General features: G+C 44.8%; 1 protein-coding gene across 3 annotated transcripts in view; it reads right to left on the reverse strand.

The window, feature by feature from the left end:
- Positions 1-22,200, reverse strand: part of LOC109917633 (cytohesin-3-like) — a 76,258-nt gene that overhangs the window by 3,237 nt on the left and 50,821 nt on the right. For all 3 annotated transcript variants that reach the window (XM_048617623.1, XM_048617624.1, XM_048617627.1), the window contains exons 5-12: positions 17,031-17,149; positions 15,771-15,851; positions 12,628-12,740; positions 9,666-9,814; positions 7,400-7,511; positions 5,558-5,634; positions 3,122-3,193; positions 424-578 (exon numbers count right to left, since the gene is read on the reverse strand). In XM_048617623.1, coding sequence (XP_048473580.1) covers positions 424-578; positions 3,122-3,193; positions 5,558-5,634; positions 7,400-7,511; positions 9,666-9,814; positions 12,628-12,740; positions 15,771-15,851; positions 17,031-17,149 — 878 coding nt within the window. The remainder of the gene's footprint in view (positions 1-423; positions 579-3,121; positions 3,194-5,557; positions 5,635-7,399; positions 7,512-9,665; positions 9,815-12,627; positions 12,741-15,770; positions 15,852-17,030; positions 17,150-22,200) is intronic.

The raw sequence follows: 22,200 nt of genomic DNA on the forward strand, positions 1-22,200 counted from the left end.
TTCCTGTCCTCTGTCCCCCAAGACTGTCTAAAAGTCCTGCCTCTATAGCTGTTTTTGAAGCAGCTACACCTCTTAACTGTTTTTCACTTCTGTTGGAAGACACATGAGCCCAAAACATTAATTCTGTTTCTCCACAACTACTGCCTGACCTACTGAGTGTTTCCTCCCTTTGTTCTTCCAGTATCTGCCAGATCCCACCTTAGAGCTAATGTACAGATAGTGTGTTTTAAATTTTAAATCATAATTTATTCTTGTATTCTGTAAGGGATTTATTCAAAATGTAGTGTTCATTGGATGTGGTTGCTTGCTATTAGATTATTAGCCAGAAAAGATTGAAACAATTTAGATGTCTGTATTCCAAAAAAAAAGTGTCCTTAACTATTATAGCTCATTCAACCGTGCTGCATTATGGCTCAGTTTTACCTGATTGATTTAATCCATTCATCCCTCTCTTCCCTTGAAGGGGCAGATATCCTGTAAAACTGGTGGTTGCCTTCAACAACCCGCCCATCGGTGTCTGTTTTGCAGGCTTTAATGGTGTGACCTTTGCTGTTGGGACTGTACAAGTCAAAGCAATTCTGCAACATCAAAGTAAAATGGTGTATGATTAATCTGTTATTTCTGCATAATTATAACTTTCTCGCTTCATATCTCCTTTTGTCATCAACATCCTGGAGGTCACCATTGACTAGAAACTGAACTGGACCAGCTATATAAATACCGTGTCTACAAAGGAGCAGTTCAGAGGTTGGGAGAGACATGTGGAGAGTAACCTCCTGACTCTCCAAAGCCAGTTCACCGTTCACAAGCCACAAGTCAGGAGTATGATGGAATACCTTTCATATATCTAGAGGAGTGTGGCTCCAATGATACTTGACATACACAACACCATCCCAGGGTAAGGAGTCCAAATAGTGGGCACCCATCCACCAGCTGAAATATCCAATGCCTGTACCACTGATGTACAGTAGCATCAGTTTGTAACATCTACAGGATGCCCTGTAGCAATGCGCCAAACCTATGACCACAACCACCGAGAAGGACAAGAGCCACAGTTCCATGGGAACACCACCTGAAGGTTCTCACCCAGGTCAGTGTTCTGACCTGGAAATACATCGCCGTTACTTAGGTGTCACTGGTCAAAATCCTGAAACTTCCTCCTTAACTGTACTGTGGTTGTACCTACACCAAATAGAATGCAGCAGTTTGTGAAGGGGGAAATCAAGGGTAATTGGGGAAGGGCAACAAATGCTGGCTAAACCAGGGACACTCGTAACCGAGGAATGAAAAAAAAACTCTGGTACGTCTTAAAAAGAGTAACAGCAACATCTGCTATTTGGTCTTCCTACCTACTGGTGATGCTGTGGTGTCAGTTTTATTTATGTGATGTGGGTGTCGCTGGTTAGACCAGCATTTATTGCCGAGAGGGCAATTAAGAGTCAACCACGTTGTAGTCTGGAGTCACATGTAGGCCAGATCAGGTGAAGATGGCAATTTCCTTCTTCTGAAGGACATTTAGTGAATCAGATTGCTGATTGTTAGGAAAACAATGGATTCATGGTCTTCAATAAACTCTTAGTTCCAGACGTTCATTGAATTCAAATTCCACCATCTGCCATGACAGGATTTGACCCCGGGTTCCCAGACCATTAGGTGAGTTTTTGAATTAATTGTCTAGTGATGGTACCACTCAGCCATTGCCTCTCCATTGCAGCAAACATGGTCAACCTGCATTGAATTTCCTCGGACTAACTGTGCGATGGACCATAGGATCCAATAGGATATCTGCGGAATGGCGACGTTTTGTCCATACCCCATACCTTGACGATAATGAACTGTGATCCAGGAGACCATCACATGCTAGCTCCCCAGCTCCTCAAAACCAACCGTACAATTATGGGTTACCAACTGTCATAGGTTTACATTCAAAACATAAGTTTGCATTCAAAAAAACGTGTACCTTTATCAGAATCATTTTCTGTGAACAATTTTATTAGGTATAAAATCACAAGAGATGGGAATGCAAAAAAGGCCATTTGCTTGGACACAGGTGAAGGGTGGCTCCATGGTTAGCTCAGCTGCCTCACGGCTTCAGGGACCTGGGTTCGATTCCAGCCTCGGGTGACTGAATGTGTGGAGTTTGCATATTCTCTCTGTGTCTGCATGGGTTTCCCCTGGGTGCTCCAGTTTCCTCCCACAGTCTGAAGATGTACAGGTTAGGTAGTGGCCATGCCAAATTGCCCATAGGTCCAGGGATAGCCAGGCTAGGTGGATTAGCCATGGGAAATGCAGGGTTACAGGGATAGGGGGAACTTGGGTCTAGGTGGATTCTCTTTGCAAGGTCGGTACAGACTCGATGGGCCGAATGGCCTCTTTCTTCACTGTAGGGATTCTGAGGACATTAGTGAACCAGCTGGGGTTTTCCTGTTATAAGAGATAACAAGGTGTAGAGCTGGATGAACACAGCAGGCTAAGCAGCATCAGAGGAGCAGGAAAGCTGATGTTTCGGGCCTAGACCCTTCTGCAGAAAACCTGTTTTCCTGTTAATTGACAACAATTTCATGGTCATCTTTAGCCTCTTAATTCCAGGTTTTTCATCGAATTCAAATTTCACCATTGTGCTGCAGTGGAATTTGAACCTAGGTCCCCAGAACATCACCTGGGTCTTTGAATGAATAATTCAGTGATAATACTACTAGGTCATCGCCTCCCTTGTCTCAGCTAAATGGTTTGTTTTCACCTCCTCTTTCCCCTTCTCCTATATTTTTACAACTAAAATTGCTCAGAGATGAAAGAAAACATTTTATGATGTTTCTCATGGGCAACGCTACAGCAGAGAAAAAAAAAATCACTTCTGTCTTTGAAATCTCCGGCACAATCCTAGAGAGTTGGTAACTCCAGCCAGGTATCCTCTCTGGCCTACAAATGGGGTAGTCAGAATGAATGCAGCCTCATCACCCGCAGTAAGTGTGTTAGGAAAGTCACCTGATCCTTTCCCATCAAATAGGGAAATCTTGGTGCTGCATTTAACTTTTTCTGCCAGGACTGCTTCGAAAGATTTCACTTCCTATTATAAATATTATTTAACTTGCAGAAACCTTTTTTTATTTAAATTGCGTACCAATTTTCTGGAGTCTTCCGAAGGTTTCACGCACAAATTTTCCAAAGGAATAATACCGCGGGGTTCTTTATCCTGCGAAAACAGAACAGTGCCTTTTTATTGGAAATATCTTTTTGGAAACTGTATATTTGTGCTTCAGAGCAAAATGCAGTCATGTATCCTGAGGTGCGGCCAGGTCCTCAAATCTTTGCCAATGCAGTGCTACTTCTGCCAATTGGGTACAAGGGAGCAGGAAAGCTGATGTTTCGGGTCAGGACCCCTCATCAGAAATTTCTGATTTTCTGTAGAAACATCCAGACCCGAAATATCAGCTTTCCTGCTCCTCTGATGCTGCCTAGCCTGCTGTGTTCCTCCAGCTCCACACCTTGTTATTTCAGACTCCAGCATCGGCAGTTCATACTATCTCTGGGAGCAATTCAAGATGTCTCCCCTCCCTAATTCTAACAAACCAGCAAGGTGTTGTAAGAGATGCTAACACATAGTTGTGCCTGGACCTTCTTTGGATAGGGTTACTGCCAACCCTTCCTTGAATATTAGTCGATGAAGTGTATTCTAATTTAGTGGTGAAGGATTAATAACTAAAGAGGTATATACTTGAGTAACAAGGCTTTATATATTATTTTATCGTAACAAAATATTACATTAGCTCAAGACTTGTTAACTGCATTAACACTAGGTAAGAGATATTGTTAACTCTGAAGAGTAAAATTTCCTAATCAACCTGTTCAGGAATGTTATGACTCACTTCTAGCAGGTGGGATTTGATAAAAAGCTAGTGTAGTCTGCTACACAGCTGCAGACGGTAGAACTAATAATTCACAACAAATTCACTAACTCCTCCCAGAATATAAACAGAAATATCTCAGTGGGTAGAACTATTCCAAAGCTTCTGGTTAATACAGAATGAGAATGACAGAATCATTGCCAGTGCAGATGGAGGTCATTCGGCCCATTACCAGTCTCAGGTGAACTTCTATAATGGGCGCTGAGCTTCTCTTTGTGTTTTTGGGGAGGAAGGGGAAGTGGAGTGAAAACATATTGCACGCCCACAATGTCACTTTGGGTTTGGAACGTTTTCCCTTTGGTGGAGAACAGTATAACGATCGAGAGTATCACTGTAAAATAGTCAGTGACAAATCCAATAGGGCATGGAGATTACACACTCACTCAGGTTGGGGAAGCAGTCCCAGTTCAACGTGGAGGTGAACCATCCACTCAGTGGCTCCTTTGCTCCAGTGTGATTGGTTGTGAGACCACCAGGAGTGGATCTCCCCATATGGGCAGGAGTTTAGTCTGTCAGTGATTGGCTGGGATAGCCACAGTCACGGGTTTGAACTCTTCCATTTGCTCCAGTTGTGGATCAAGTGACCGTAATTTCCCTGACCCTGAAAAACTGGGATGGGCTGAGGAGTGGCAAATGAAGTTTAAATAAGTGCGAGGCGTTGCATTTTGGTAGGACAAATCAGGACAGGAATTATATATTTAATGGTAGGGTCCTGGATGTGTTGCCAAACAGAGATTTCAGGGTGCACGTTCATAATTCCCTTGAAAGTGGAGTTGCAGGCAGATGGGGTAGTGAAGAAGACGTTTGGTACACTTATTTTTATTGGTCAGTGCATTGAGTATAGGAGTTGGGAGGTCATGCTGCAGCTGTACAGGATATTGGTTAGGCCACTTTTGGAAAACTGCGTACAGTTCTGGTCCTCCTGCTATGGGAAAGATGTTGTGAAACTGGAAAGGGTTCAAAAAAGATTTCCAAGGATATTGCCAGGGTTGGAGGGTTTGAGCTACAGGGAGAGGCAGAATAGGCTGGGGCTATTTTCCCTGGAGCGCTGAATGCTAAGGGGTGATCTTATAAAATCATGAGGGGCATAGATAGGATGAATAGCCAAGATCTTTTTGAAAGGGTAGGGGAGTCCAAAACTAGAGGGGCATAGGTTTAAGGTGAGAGGGGAAAGAATTAAAAAGGACCAAAGAGGCATCTTTTTCATGCAGACAGTGGTGTGTGTATGGAATGAGCTGCCAGAGGAAGTGGTGAAGGCTGGTACAATTACAACATTTAAAAGGCATTTGGATGGGAATGTGAGTAGGGTTTAGAGGAATATGGGCCAAATGATGGCAAATGGGACTGGATTAATTTAGGATATGGACAAGTTGGACCAAAGAGTCTGTTTCCGTGCTGTATGACTCTTTACCCAGGATGTGTAACTCGCTCCTACAGTGAGTGGTAGAAGTGAACAGTTTCCATACATTTAAAGGGCAAGTATGTGGACACGCATTAGAGGGAGCAGGCAAAGATTACAATGATAGATTTAAATGAGGTACGATGCAAAGGAATTTAAGTGGAGCAAAATCAATAGAATAGACTGTTGGGGCTGAATGGCCAGATTCTGTGCTGTACATAACCTTATTTCACACGAATGAAATATGACTTACTGTCGTGTACTCAAAGTAATACAGGCAGTTGTCTGTCAGAATAAACCACCGACGTTTCCATGTTTTCACCCGGCCTCCTGTAATGATAGTGGGGGGGGCATTAATGAGGGGCATCATGTGGCAAATTGTTTAGTGACCCCCTGTCACCACCGCCCCCTGCCACCCCCCGCCCCCCCAACCAGTATGACACAAAGTGAACGATCACACTTTGTACAGGAAATATTGTTAACTCCGTTTCTGACCCAGCTCTATCTGCTATTGAAACCTCAGTGCACTTTACAAGAGTTCAGTTTCTACTCTTTTTTTAAACTGAAAGTAAAGCTCTCCCAACACTCCCCATTAAACACTCCCAGGAAGGGATAGCACAGGCTTATATACAGAGTAAAGCTCCTTCTACTCTTCCAAACTGAAATTAAAGCCGCCTCTAGATTTTTTTAAACTGAAAGTAAAGCTTCCCTGACACTGACCCCATCAAACACATCAAGGACAGGGACAGCACAGGGTTGGGTAAGGAATAAAGCTCCCTCTACTCTTCTAAACTGAAAATAAAGTTTTCTTGACACTGTTGATTAAAAACTCCCAGGACAGGAATAGCACAGGGTTAAGAGTTCAGCGTCTGTTCTTGCACTGAACAAAGCTCTCCTTATCTGGAGACACGAGGTACCTGGAGCACATGATTACTGAAAACGGGCAGCTAGCCTATCACCAGCGGCTGGGCACCAATCCGCATCCTGGAATGGCTAACTGGGAGACTGTCCCACTCTTACTGCCTGCCTGTAGGTGTGTTAGAAGGACCCACTTGTTAGACTACATTAATGAATACACTTTCTGCTTTCATCAAGTCCTGGAATGGGACTCACAGCCAGTGTCTTCTGATTCAAAGACAGGAGTCTTACTCACTGCACCACATGACCTCAGATTGTGGGTAATATTTTTCTTATCACTAGGGTCCCTGGACCCCCTGGCACAGAAGTCAACTATACATCATCCCACCCCTCCACCGCACCCCATCCCTCTCCCTCGGTCCAATAGGCTGCCCCTCAGCCATTTAATTACTCTGAGGGGTATTAGGATCAGGGCTGAACTTCCACTTCCCCATCGAGGGAAGAAGTCCTGCGTCTAAGAGCTGTCAGCCAATCAAATGACAAGCCGCTCTCTGCTCCCTTCAGCGCCATCAGGGGTGGTGGCCAATGCCACGATTGCAGTTGGCCCCAACACACATCATTGCTGGATACCGGTGGATTGGCTAAGATGTGTGTGTGGGGGGGGTGGGTGTGTTGCAGTCCAGGCGGAGAAGCGAGATGACATTAGTAAAGTTTGCACAGCCCAGGGTAACAGAGGAAACCTGGGGAGAGTGGGGGACGGGGTTGGGAAAGGGGAAGCCTGATAGAACAAGGTAGGCCATAAAGGAGGTGGCCCTTCACCCTTTCCCAGTGATACCCCACGATCTGGTATCCACTGGGCTGCCTCCTCCACCCTCCAGAGAGGGCAAATTTGGGTAGAGGCCCTTGAGTGGCCATTTAAAGTGTACAATTGTCTCAGAGGTGGATGGGCAGGGGAACCTGACAAACCCCATCCCCCCTGCTGTGTTGGGGTCAGGATTGGGTGGGGACATCCCATCAGAGGTACTGGAGGTGTTATGTCAAATCCTACGCCCGACTTCTGCCAAATCACCTCTCTCCCGCACCCTCTGGGGAATATACAATGTGGACCAGTGAGTCTGCAACAAAAGATGACGTAAAACATGCCCCAGTGGTCAATTATCTGTTACTTTGGTTGTATTTAGTCCATTATCTTTTAATATTGTCAAAGTGCACAAGGGTTATTGAATCTCTCACTCACCCAGCTTCGAAAGCCATCCTTCCCGGTCTGGGTTGAAAAACGTATGTGTTAAATCATTCCCATCATCCTCTGGGATTTTAAATGGCTCATTCCGAATGCTCTCATACAAATTCTGTACCAAAAAAATTAAAAGGCTGTTGGGGGAGGTTATTTGAAACTGTTATAGTCTGAAAGCACAGTTTGACGCAAAATTCTATCCAGCTGTCTTCAAAATCCCTGGCATTGCAGCTTGCATCCCTCAGTAAGGACGTATTGGCCTAGGAAAAAGTGTGATGCAGGTTCATCAGATACTGGGGCTGAAAGGGTTAGGCAATGTGGACTGACTGCATGGAATCATATGTTACAGAAGAGGCCCTTTGGCCCTTCCAGTCAGTGTTGCCAAAAATGCACCATATCTACCCTAGTCCCACTTCCCAGCACAAGGCTTATTGCTGTCAATCATGGGGCACTTCAAGGGCTCATCCAAATATTTTTAAAGGTTCTGAGGTTTCCCGTCTCAATGACCAAAGTATTCCAGATCCCTAGCACCTGAGCCAAGGCTGGTATCGACCTGGGTGTAGAAGATAGAGCAGAAGGTGCAGATTCTAGTCCCACCTGCTCCAGGGGTGTGCAATTGCATTGCTGATTCGCAAATATGTAGAAGATTGAGGAGTGATCTAATTGAGGCATTTAAGATGATTAAAGGAGTTGGTAGGATAGATACAGAGAAACTATTTCCCCTACAGGAGGGGTGCAAGAGGGCAAAATGTTAAAATTCTGGAAAATATTGATACTAAAACTGTAGATTTTTTTAGGGAGGAGTATTTTAAAAACAGAGCGGTTCGGGGTAGAGAGAGTTAAGGTATAGATCAGCCATGATTTAATGAAATGGCAGAACAAGTTCAAGAGGCTGAATGGCCTACTCCTGTTCCTGGGGGTGTAAGTGCACAGATCATTCTAAGTGGCAGAACAAGTGGAGAGGATACAGTGACCTCAGCTCTATTAATAGGAGTACAGAGTGAGAGAGTAAGCTGGTGATGTTGGACTTGTATAAAATAGTTGTTAGATCTCAGCTGGAGTATTGTGTCCAGTTCAGGGTATCACATAATAGGAAAAATGTGAATGCACTGGACAGGGTGCAGAAGTGATTTATGAGAATGGTTCCAGCAATGAGAAACTTCAGTGATGAGGATAGATTAAAGAGGTTGGGATTGTTGTCCTTGGAGAGAAGAAGGCTGAGAGATTTGATAGAGGTTTTCAAAACCATGAGCGGGCTGGATAGAGCAGATGGGGAGAAGCTATTCCTGTTCATAAAAGGAACAAGAACAAAAGGGTCATAGATTTAAAGTGATGTATAAAAGAAGCATGGGTGAAGTAAGAAAAAAAACTTTTTTTTCACAAAATGAGTAATTGATTTGATTTGATTTATTGCTTTCACTGTACCTCAGTACACATGACAAGTGTTATCTTACATGCTTTATAGGCAGATTGTACTATACAAGTGCACGAGGGTAACAGAACAGAGAGCAGGATACAGTGTTACAGCTCAGGTCTGGAATACACTGCCTGGAAATGTGGTCGAGGCAGGTTCAATTGAGACATTCAAGATGGCAATTTTTTTTTCCTTATCCACAAATGGACCCCAATTGTTTTGTTGATTTAACCTATTTTTCCAAACCAAACCATTCAGGAGACGTTATTACACATCTTTAGAGCAGGTAGGATTTGAACCAGGGTCTCTCAGTTCAGGGGTAGGGACACTAATGCTGCGCCACAAGAGCCTTTATAATTTTGAAATTTTTTTAATTAAACCTATTTTTTTTTCAGGTGGGTATTAGATGATTTTTGGGATAGAAACAACATGCAAGGGTATGGGAAGAAAGCAGGGAGATTGGTACCAGGTAATGATGTTCATTTGCAGAGCCCAGTGCTAGCACAATGGGCTGAATGGTCTCCTTCTGTACCACGATGATTCTGCATTAGCCAACCTCTTGTTCTTTCTTTAATTATGCCCAAAAGTGCCCTTACACACAACCAAATGATTATTCTTCCCCCATCACCAGATCGCCCATTTCTTTTTCTCATCTACTAGCCACCACCAGTAAAGAGCTGTGTTCACTAATTGATTAATTTATATGCAAAGCCCATGAAGGGCAATGAGACCATCATTGAGGGAGAGGAGGAGCATCATCAAATCAAATTGGAGTTGGAAGAGGCGCCCTGTCCTTTCTCAATGAACCCAGGATCCTTGACAGCTACAGGCAGTGAATGATGAGCGAGTGCCTACCCGGAGAAGCTCCTGAGGAAGATCCCCTCCATTGTTAATCCCACGGTTCATTGTTATAAACCTCTCCAGCGTTGGCTTCTCCTTAACATTGGGATTGTGTAGACTTGTGTTCAACATGATTATGGCGAAGGATAACACGTAGCAGGTATCTGCAATGAAAGGCAACAGGTTAGACCTTAAGATGCAAATGCAAATCCACACCCTGGTAAAGTAATTCCAAGACAGTAAGTAAATCAATAACTCCAACAAGTTGATTTCCAACCAGTAGCTTGTTATAAATCCCAGGGCAATGTTCACTTGATATGTTGAACGATGATGTAAGAGAAACATGATTACATCTCAGAGAGTTACCATAATCATCTGAGCATAGAGTAATGCAGCATACAAACAGGCCCTTCAGCCCACCATACCTATGCTGACCAACAAATGCTAAGCTTCTTCAATTCCATTTACCTGCACCTAGTCTGTAACTTGCTATGCCCCAGCATTTTTAAGTGCTTCTCCAAAAGCTTCTTAAACGTTGAGAGTTCCTGCCTCTACCACCCTCTCAGGCAGCACATTCCATATTTCTATCACCCTTTAGGTGGCACAGTGGCTCAGTGATTAGCACTGCTGCCTGACAGTGCCAGGGACATAGGTTTGATTCCAGCCTCAGGCAACTGTCTGTGTGGAGTTTGCACATTCTCCCCGTGTCTGCGTGGGTTTGCTCTGGTTTCGTCCCACAGTCCAAAGATGTGCAGGAACAAAAACAGAAATTGCTGGAAAAGCTTGGCAGCATCTGCAAAGAAAAAAAAATCAGAGTTAACATTTTGGGTCCACTGACCCTTCCTCGGAGTTCGGAGGAAGGGTCACCGGACCTGAAACGTTAACTCTGATTTTTTTCTTTGCAGATGCTGCCAGACCTGCTGAGCTTTTCCAGCAACTTCTGTTTTTGTTCCTGATTTACAGCATCCGCAGTTCTTTTGGTTTTCCAAAGATGTGCAAGTTAGGGCGGATTTTCCATGCTAACTTACCCATAGTGTCCAGGGATGTGCAGGCTGGCTGGATTAACCGTGGGAAATGCAGGGAGAGGGTAGGAGTGGGTCTGGATTGAATGCTGTGCAGTGGGTGTGGACTCGATGGGCCGAATGGCCTGCTTCCGCGCTGTACGGAATGTATGATTCTGGGTGAAAAATGTTTCCTCAGATCTCCTCTCAATCACTTGCTCCTCACCTTACACTTATGCCCTCTGGTCTTAAACACATCTGCCATGGGGAAGAGATTCTCACGATCCATTCTGTCTATACCTCTCACATGTTTGTACACGATAGCTCAATCAGAGTGTCCCCCAGCTTCCTCTACTCCAGTGAAAACAAACCTAGTCTGTCCTGTCTCTCCTCATGACTGGGATTTTCCATGCCAGGCGATATCCTGGAGAATCCTGCCTGCACCCCCTCCAGTGCAATCAAGCAGCTGGCCACAGAACGGTGCTGAGGCCAATCATGATGAAGACTGATCCCTACCGTGTCTCATCTTCAGTTTGATCGGGGAATAAGCGGAGACCATGATAAAGCACTAATGTCTCTAGTCTAGCCAGGCAGAGGCCCAGACTGAATCCCAGCCCTGAAGCTGACACCGAACAAAACTGGAAGGTAATCTCAATCAGGGTGACCATGACAGCTATCACCAATTGACATGAAGCATATCTGGTTCACTTCAGAGAAGGTAATCCCTGTCCTTACCCATGTCTGGTCCATGTGTGACTTCAGGCCTATACCAATGCAATTGATGCTTGACTGCCCTCTGAAATGGCTGAGCAAACCAACCATTTCAAGGGCAATTTAGGGTCTAGAACAAACGCTGGTCTCATGGACAAGTGCAGGAGATCGAGAAAATGTCGAAGAGGTGCTGCTGGTCAATTGTGCCGTAGCTCTGTGAGTAGTCCTGTTTTCTCTCAGCCTAGAAGGTTGCGAGTTCAAATCCCACTCCAGAGACCTTAAGCACAGAATCTCGATGCTCAAACACTGAGGGAGGCCTATGCTGTCCTTTAATTCAGATGTGATGTTAATGTACAGCTCCCCTTACCACCTCAGGTGGAAGTTAAAGATTGCAGGGCATTATTTCTCAAGTTCTCGCTGGTGTCCAGTCATCCCTCACTCCATACCTAACCAAACATTATCTGGCCATTATAACATTACTGTTAGTGAACTTTTCTGTACAGTTCATCCTACATTCCAACATGACTATGCTTCAATGAGTACTCCATTGGTTCAAAAGTGCTTTGGGATCTCTTGGGACCATTGTGCTGCAATATAAGTAAAAATCCTTTCTTTTAAATTGCCCGTGGTAATGCCCATGGTCAATTGAGTTTATATTCATATGTACAAGATGGTGACAGGTTTGGGAGTGAGCACTTGCTGGATAGAGTCACCCATGGCCACTGCTTGGAAATACGCTGTAGTAATTGGAACGAGGTCAACCAGGTGAACTTCATAGAATATGAGTTCCCTGATTGGGGCTTTTTAAAATTCATTTGAGAGATGTGGGCATCACTGGCTGCCCGGCATTTATTGCCCCCCCCACAGTTGTCCTTGAGAAGATGGTGGTGGTGATGGCTACTAACCTGGTCCAATCAGGGAGCCCTGGCTGACACATTAAACAGGAATGTCAGGGGTTCTGCTCAGCCTAGGAGCTGGCTGTGAGCTTATTGGTCAGGGTCATGTACTATACACATGTAAATAAAGATGGACGTGGTGAAGGTATACCAGCCTCTGTGGAGTTATTTCATACACCGTGACAGTTGGCCTGGCAAAGCTGAATGGGAAATGATGAGTCCCCAAATTTGAATGTTGAGAGGAAAATTTGACTGAAAATTGTGACAATGGGAAGAAGGTTTATGAACAGGAGGTGTGAAAGATTTTTACCAATAATTTTCCCTGTAATGGCATCATAAGTGTTGGTACAGAGATCGATCGTTTCCTACCTGTTGATTGGAAAACGCCTGGGTTGCAATGACAGTAACGTATTGCAAAAGCCTCCATCATTCTATCGATCTTCTGTGCTTCACCTGGTAACCGGAAGCTCCATAGAAACTGCCTGCAGGTTAGAGAAAGCGTATAGTTTGGGAAAGGATTCAGGTAGAGATACATCAATGCTTTATACAGGGGATAGGAAAACAATTGGATAGACTGTCCTGTTAAAATGAGCGATGGTGCTGCTGAAGAAAGTTTACAGTGGTGGCCTGGATCTGAACCTAAGCATAAGGAGCAAGCCTTTCAGCTCCTCAAACCTGCTCCATCATTTGATACACAATCATAGCTCATTTCATCTCTGCCCTCAACTCCACATTCCTGCCCACTCCTTATAACCCTTCAACCCAATACGATTAAAAATCTATCTCCTCCTTAAGTTTATTCCATGTGTCAGCATCCAGCACACTCTGGGGGAGTGAGTTACACTGATTCATGACCCTTTGAGAGAACTAATTTCTCATCACATTAAAAATGGAACAAAGAACTGCAGACGCTGAAGATCTGAAATAAAAAGATATCAATACAGGAAGAGAAATCTGTAATTGTCTGGTTTTTCGTTATTCTTCCTGGAATATCAATTTTGTTGGCAAGGCCAGCAGTTGTTACCCATCCTTAATTGCCCCTCAACTGAGCTTGCTCAGCCATTTCAGAGGATAGTTGCTGCAGGTCTGGAGTCACATATAGGCCAGACCAAGTGAGGATGGCAGACTTAAAAACCGAAAGAACTGCGGATGCATGTAAATCTGGAACAAAAACAGAAGTTGCTGGAAAAGCTCAGCAGGTCTGGCAGCATCAGAGAAATCAGAGTTAACGTTTCTGACGAAGGGTTACCGGACCCGAAACGTTAACTCTGATATTTTCTTCACAGATGCTGCCAAGGATAGCAGATTTCCTTCCTTTCAGAGAACACTATGTTTTGTGTTGGTGAACAATAGTTTTGTGGATACTATTTCAGTAATTTTAAATTCAAATTCCACCAGCCATCACATGTAAAGTGGACAGTGAAGAAGGTTATCTCAGAGCACAATGGGATCTTGATCATAGGGGCCAATGGGCTGATGGGCCTAGGAGTGGCAGATGGAGTTTAATTTAGATAAATGTGAGGTGCTGCATTTTGGAAAGGCAAAGCTTGGCACGACTTATACACTTAATAGTAGGGTCCTGGGGGGTGTTGCTGAATAAAGAGACCTTGGGGTGCAGGTTCATAGTTCCTTAAAGGTGAAGTTGCAGGGAGACAGGGTAGTGAAGGTGCCATTTGGTACACTTGGTTTATTGGGCAATGCATTCAGTATAGGAGTTGAGAAGCCATGTTGCAGCTGTACACGACATTGGTTAGGCCACTTTTGGAATACTGCGTTCAATTCAATCCAATTTGTTCTCTATCAAATACTCTATCCCCTAGGACAATCAGAAGGATGTTGCTGGGGTTGGAGGGTTTGAGCTACAGGGAGAGGCTGAGGAGGTTGGGGCTATTCTCCATGGAGCGTCGGAGGCTGTGGGGGTGACCTTATGGAGGTTTATAAATCATGAGGGGCATGGATAGGGTGAATTGTCAAGGTCTTTTCCCAAAGGTCGGGGAGTCCAAATCTAGAGGACATAGGGGAAAGATTTAAAAGGGACCTGAGGGGCAACATTTTCATGCAGAGGGTGGTGCATGTATGGAACGCGTTGCCAGAGGAGATGGGGGAGGCTGGTACAATTACAGGGTATCTGGATGGATGTACCGCAGGCTACACCTGCCCCTACACCTCCCCCTTCACCTCCATCCCAGGCCCCAAGAAGACTTTCCACATCAAGCAGATGTTCACCTGCACATCTGCTAATGTGGTATACTGCATCCGCTGTTCCTTTTGTGGCCTCCTCTACATCGGGGAAACCAAGCGAAGGCTTGGGGACCGCTTTGCGGAACACCTACGCTCGGTTCACACTAAACAACTGCACCTCCCAGTCGCAAACCATTTCAACTCCCCCTCCCATTCCTCAGACGACATGTCCATCCTGGGCCTCCTGCAGTGCCACAACGATGCTACCCGAAGGTTGCAGGAACAGCAACTCATATTCCACTTGGGAACCCTGCAGCCCAATGGTATCAATGTGGATTTCACAAGTTTCAAAATCTCCCCTCCCCCTACCGCATCCCAAAACCAGTCCAGCTCATCCCCGCCTCCCTAACCTGTCCTTCCTCCCACCTATCCCCTCCTCCCACCTCAAGCCCCACCCCCATCTCCTACCTACTAACCTCATCCCGCTCCCTTGACCTGTCCGTCCTCCCTGGACTGACCTATCTCCGCTCTACCTCCCCACCTACACTCACCTTTACTGGCTCCATCCCCACCTCTTTGACCCGTCTGTTTCCTCTCCACCTATCTTCTCCTCTATCCATCTTCTATCCGCCTCCCACTCTCTCCCTATTTATTTCAGAACCCCCTTCCCCTCCCCCATTTCTGAAGAAGGGTCTAGGCCCGAAACGTCAGCCTTCCTGCTCCTCTGATGCTGCTTGGCCTGCTGTGTTCACCCAGCTCTACACCCTGTTATCTCAGATTCTCCAGCATCTGCAGTTCCTACTATCTCGGATGTATGAATAGGAAGGGTTTAGAAGCATATGGACCAAATGCTGGCAATGGGACTAGATTAATTTAGGATATCTGGTCAGGTTGGAAGAGTTGGACCGAAGGGTCTGTTTCCATGTTGTATGACTCTATTTTGTGTGAAACTATTAGTTCATCACATCATCATGGAATTTGAACTGATAAAGTACTAATTAAGTGACATTACCACACTGCTCCACTATCACTCCTGTGGTTAGCTAACAGTTTCACTCAAATATTCTCCCTTGCCACTGCCTGTTAGGAAGTGATAGGAATTGTCGGCTGCATTTTAATGAAACTGACAGGGGAATGGTGGGAAAATGCTTGGATTGGAAATGAAGGTAGAAAGGAAAAAACTGAAAGATGGGGCCAGAAATTGAAGAGAAAGAAGATGAGAAAAATGGGAACAACTGTGAGAATCCATGAGGAGAAAGAAAAGCCTTTGAACAGTTTGTGCAGAAAGTGAGACCGTGGAGGACCCCCTCTGGCTCTGCAAGGTTCTTTACCTCAGTGCCTGTACAAGGTTGAGATCTGCAAGTTCATGAAGCTCGACAAAGCACTGTAGGGTCTTGATGTATACTTCCTCTCTGAAGAAACAAAAGCAGAACATAAAATTCAACAAAGGTATTCAACTTTAGCCAAACACATCTCTTGTTTCCCATCAGCACCCTCGGCACCACTCCCACCCCAACCTCCCACACACTCCTACTCTCCTATCCCATTCCCTACCCTCATCCCCAATCCCACCCCCATATCCCACCCCCCCCCCACCCCCCCCCCCATCCTCACCCCCACCCCCATGTCCACCCTCACCCCTCCCCTGCCCCATATCCGACCCTACCCTCACCCACACCCCTACCCCCTTATCTCACCCCCAACCCCACCTGCATATCCAACTCCACCCCTACCCCCATATCTCACCCCCAACCCCACCTGCATATCCAACTCCACCCCTACCCCCATATCTCACCCCCAACCCCACCTGCATATCCAACTCCACCCCTACCCCCATGTCCAACCCAACTCTCATCACCACGTCCAACCCCACCCGCACACAGCCGTATCCACCCCCACCCGCACCTTACCCACCCTCATCCCCATGACCACCCCTGCATCCGCTCACACCCTACTCCCAATATTCAATCCTACCCCCACCCTCACTCCTACTTCACCGTCCCCATATACAGCCCCACTTCCTACCTCCGCATCCCCACTCCCAACCACACGTTCTTGCATCCCCAGCCCAATATCTAATATCAACCTTACTCCCACCTTCAAACTCAAATTACATGCCCACTCTTACCCCGTATGGTCATCAGCACATTCCCATTGGGGCGGGATTACAGTGCAGAAACTCACAGCCTCTTTTTTATACTGTGATGTGGGGGTTAGTTTGGCTCTGTTAACTGAGTGGCTGGTTAGTGATGCTTGCAGCATGAGTCCAATCCCTGCACTGGCTGAAGTTACTCTGACGGATTATTGCTCTCCACATGCCTGCTGTGTGGTGACCCTCAGGCTAAACCATCACCACCAGTTGTCTCTTTCTCACAAATGAGAGAGAGCAGCCCTATTGTCTGGCAAGACTGTGGCAACTTTACCTTTATTATAGGTTGACACACTTCCAAGAGCATGCCATTGGGCTTAGGACTTGAGATCATAAAAGGTGCAATTTAAATGCAAGTTCTTTCTGTTTCCTCCTCAGGTTTTTAGGGGCACACACTCTACTGTTGGTCAATCCCACAACCTCTATTTGATATGGAGCTCACCTCTGTCCGAGATAGTCTCCTATGGCTGTTTTATGCAGGCCTTCCCCCTTGTATAGGAACTTGGCTACATCTTCTTCCTTCGGAGATAACAATTTGTTCTTTATCAAATACTCTATCCCCTAGGACAATGAGAAAATGAATTATAAGCACAGATCCTATCGGATTATACCTCACAGTTGGTACAGAAGTATCCCTTTAAGAAGAGTTCTCATTAATCATAAACACTAAATCATAACATGTGACCTAAGCATATTAAGGTCTCAAACTCCATCTTACCTCAGATCACTTGAAGCCTGCTGCTCTGTTGAAACCTAATACCTTAATGTTAGCCCAGACACTTATGTGCCAGAGGAATGTAGTACTTGTATATAATAGTTCAGTCTAATAAATGACTGTTGGATTCTTCAATACTACAAAATCCATACTCAGCTTCTTATGGTGCAGAAGATAATCTAATCAGGAAAAGTACCCTTTGGAGGGGTAAGTCACACCAACTCCAAATTTACTTTGTCTAAAGTCTGTGCAATTTCACTCAAACACCCCAAAATCTGGAATGCTTTCAATAAAACTAAGATTGCATTTGAGTGAATCAAAAGCACTTTATATCAACAACTATGTATATTTATAAAATGCCTTTAACCTGGTAAATGTTTGACAGAAAGCCACATCAGGGGATATTAAGTTGGGTGACTGTGAGGTTCTAATTTCTTGTGGGGCTCTTAGGACCTGAGAACAGCTCGAGGCAAATCAGGATTTAATGTTGCATGAAGAGATTTGTTAGTATCCTTGCCCCTGAGCCAGGAGACCTAAGTTCAAGTCCTAACTGTTCCAGAGGTGTGTCATGACATCTTGGAACAGCTTGATTTGAAAAAAAAATCCTTAATGTTGCACAAATGAACAAAAAGAATCCTTTTATTACCACAGCATGGAATTTTCCCATTTTGTTCTAACTGGGTGGTGGGTAGTTACTAGTTGGGTAGTTACTAACACACCATCCCCAACTGCACGTCATCTGATCACCCACCAATCAGCTCACTCATAGGTGGCAGGTCAAGTATCTTGCCCTATCTCAACCTTCAACACTGGCAACCCTGGTTGACCAGAAGCTGCTGGCCAATCTGAGCTCAAGGCCTCAGGAATTCAGCAGTGGGAAAGTAAGTCTCTTGTTTTTTCTAGTTGTGATGTGGGGTTTGTGGGAAGGGATCAGAATCAAGGGGGTGGGGGGGGCTACTTCCTTTTGGAGCCCAACCTCATGCAGACCTCCAAATTCCCCCAAATTGGGGCAATTAAAGGCTCTTCCCCTGACACAAACTAACAGGCATGGTGAAACGAGCCACCTTTCCTGCCTGCTGGGGAGGCAGGTGATCAGGGACCGTGGGATTTTTTTGAGGCACTTAGTCGCCATTAATTGACCATTTGAGGGCCTTAGCCTCTGGTGAGCTAAGAAAGTCCCCAATGGGTCTTCTCTCCCAACACTTCATAACTGAGGTTAGGGCCTGAGGTTTCCTCCAGGGTCAACTCGCCCCATTATTTTCCTCTTTTGAAGGGTGTGAAAAATCACGCCCACATGTTTTCTGCTGCTCCTTATGAAAGCTCCATCTGCTGGTCTTGTACTGTATGGCAGCTACACGTCAACGCTATACAAACTGCATTTCAAAATATTGCAATGCTACAGTGACCAAAAGCTTTGTCAAAGATGTTGGATTAATGGCTGTCTTAAAGGAGGAAGGAGTTTTGCAGAAGCAGGGAGGGAATTACAGATTTTAAGATCTAGACAGTCATAAGTACAGTCAGCAATGTTTTTTTTTCCCTATTCCTACATGGAATATGGTGTCACTGGCTAGGCCAGCATTTATTGCCTATCCCTAATTGCCCAGAGAGCAATTAAGAGACGACTGATGCCAGAGAATAGTGACTTTGTACACTTTTCACTGACTATAAAATCTAATGCAAAAATTGCTGTGGATCATGAGTCACATGTAGGCCAGACCAGGCATGAACAGGCAGATTTCCTGATCTAAAGGGCATTAATGAATCAGATGGGTTTTTTATGACAATTGACAGTGGTCACATTATCACCATTAGACCATTTTTTAATTCCAGAATTTTATTGAATTCAAATTTCACCATCTGCCATGCTGCGATTTGAACCCAGGTCCCTAGAACATTAGCCTGAGGTTCATCAATAACAAATCTTTCAACCTAACCACTGTGTCACTTCCTTCTTAAAGGAACAAAGGGAATTGTGGATGCACAAGAAGGAAAGTATGAATAGCTTAATTTAACTGCAGTGGAGTAGATTTGATTCAAAAATAGAATCATACAGAGGTACAGCACAGAAACAGACCCTTCGGTCCAATGCGTCCATGCTGGCCAGATATCCTAAATTAATCTAGTCCCATTTGCTAGCATTTAACCCATATCCCTCTAAACCCTTCCTATTCATGTACCCATCCAGACGCCTTTTAAATGTTGTAATCGTACCAGCCTCCACCACTTCCTCTGGCAGCTCATTCCACACACACACCACCCTCTGCATGAAAAGGTTGCCCCTCAGGTACCTTTTAAATTTTTCCCCTCTCACCTTAAACCTATGCCCTTTAGTTTTGGACTCCCCCCACCCCAGGGAAACAACCTTGGCTATTTACCCTATCCATGCCCCTCATGATTTTATAAACCTCTATAAGGTCACACCTCAGCCTCTGATGCTCCAGGGAAAATAGCCCCAGCCTATTCAGTACCTCCTTATAGCTCAAACCCTCCAAACCTGGCAACCTTGTAAATCTTTTCTGAACCTCTTCAAGTTTGACAACATCTTTCCTATAGAAGGGGGACCAGAATTGAACAAAGTATTCGAAAAGTCACCTGACCAACATCCTGTACAAGCGCAACATGACCTCCCAACTCCCCCACTCAATGCACTGACCAATAAAGGCAAGTGTACCAAATACCACCTTCTCTACCCTATCAACCTGTGACTCCACCTTCAAGGAACTATGAACCTGCACCCCAAAGTTTCTTTGTTCAGCAAAGTTCCCCAGCACTTTATCATTTAGTGTACCTTCTCTGCTATAGTAACACTGGTGTAATGGCTATAAACCTAATTAGCAACATAGCAAAGTGTGATTGGTTAATGTACCAAGAGATCCCTTTGTACTTTGTTGTGTGTTTCTATTCCAAGGGCAGTTTGTGGGGAAAAGGCTTTAGCTCCACTGAGCTATTTTTCCTTCAGGGACCAAAGGGTGTGTTTCTGCACCTAACCCCCTGGAGGGGAGGTCATCAGCCACAGAGATAACAACAGCACCATGGGATCAACCCTTCCATCACCAACAGGGATCAAGCAAAGCCCCAGAAAGGAAATCCACTCATCAAAGATCTTCAAAACACTCGCCAGTCACATTCCACTGTTGTTGGCCTGGCCAAGTTCCCTGGCATGGAGTCATGCTGCACGGAATGCACACACAACTAGGGATGGTACAAAATCAAACCAGTTATTCCGTACGGAAATAGTGAGAAAATTATTTGGAATGTGTACAAGCTGGCTCACAGATCTGGTGTTAGAATGTTTCAGGTCTGTACAAAAATGAAGCTGGAAAACCCCACTGAGTCAGGTAGTATCTGTGAAGAGAAAGAGTTAATGTCACAGGGCTTCATCGCCTTTCATAAGGTCTGATGAGGGGCTATCATCATGAGACACTAATTCTGTTTCTGTCTACCGATCCTGCCTGACAGTTCTCATCTCAGATTTCCAGGAACTGCAGTATTTTGGTTTTGTGTTTTACATATTTTGTGTGTGACAGTTTGGGCATGGCCAGGGATTGTGCCAATGTGAGAGTCTAGGTGCTGGGCACTTCCTCATTTTGCAGGGAACTATGTACTTTTGGAATGGGTTACAGTCTGTGCTAATACCCTGCAAAACAAGTGCCGGACCAGAGCTAGGAGTTATACCTGAGAAGTAATTTACCTGTTGACATAATAGTCATAATAGGCTGCATGGTTTTGTGCAAGTGTCTCACCAACTTGATTGAGTTGTTTGAGGAAGTAACCAAGAAAATTGATGACAGCAGAGTGGTAGACATTGTTTACTTGGACTTTAGTAATACCTTTGACAAGGTTCCACATGGTAGTCTTTTTAGTAAAGTTAGATCACATGGGATTCAGGATGAACTTGCCAATTGGATATAAAATTGGGTTAACTGCAGGAGACAGATGGCGATGGTGGAGGGTTGTTTTTTGGACTGGAGGCCTGTGACCAGCGTGTTCCACAGGGATTGGTGCTGGGTCCTCTTTTGTTTGTCATTGATTTAGATTAGAATATAGAAAGCATGGTTAATAAGTTTGCGGATGACACCAAGATTGCTAAATTGGACAGCAAAGGAGGTTATCTAAGATTACAAAGAGATCTTGATCAATTAGGTCAATGGGTTGAAGAGTTGCAAATGGAATTTTAATTTGGATAAATGTGAGGTATTACATTTTGGTAAAACAAACAAAGACAAGACTTTTACAATTAAAAGTAGGGCTTTGGGTAGTGTTGTAGAACAGAGAGACCTAGGGGTTCAGGTACACAATCTTTCAAATTTGCATCACATGTAGACAGGGTGGTTAAGAAGGTGTTTAGCACGTTTGCCTTCACTGCTCAGACCTTGAGTGTAGAAATTGTGATGTTATGTTGAGAATGTACAGGATGTTGGTGAGGTGTCTTCTGGAGTACTGTGTCCAGTTCTGGTCTCCCTGTAATAGCAAGGATATTATAGAGCTGGAGAAGGTTCAGAAGAGAATTACCAGGATGTTGCGAGGACTGGAGGGTTTGAGTTATAAGGAGAGGCTGGATAGGCTGGGACTTTTTTCACTGGAGCGTAGGAGGTTAAGAGGTGGCCTTATAGAGGTTTATAAAACCATGAGGAGTATGGATAAGATGAATGACAGGTGTCTTTTCTGCATGGTGAGGTATTTCAAGACCGGGGGCATATTTTTAAGAGGAGAAAGATTTTAAAAAAGACATGAGGGGCACTTTTTTTTTGTACACACAAGGAGGTTCATGTGTGGAATGAACTTCCAGAGGAAGTGGTAGATGCAGATACAGTTACAACATTTAAAAGCCATTTGAATAAATACATGAATAGGAAAGGTTTGGAGAGAGATGAGCCAAACACAAACAGGTGGGACT

The sequence above is a fragment of the Rhincodon typus genome, chromosome 37, assembly GCF_021869965.1.
Source record: "Rhincodon typus isolate 14 chromosome 37, sRhiTyp1.1, whole genome shotgun sequence".
Lineage (NCBI taxonomy): Eukaryota > Metazoa > Chordata > Chondrichthyes > Orectolobiformes > Rhincodontidae > Rhincodon > Rhincodon typus.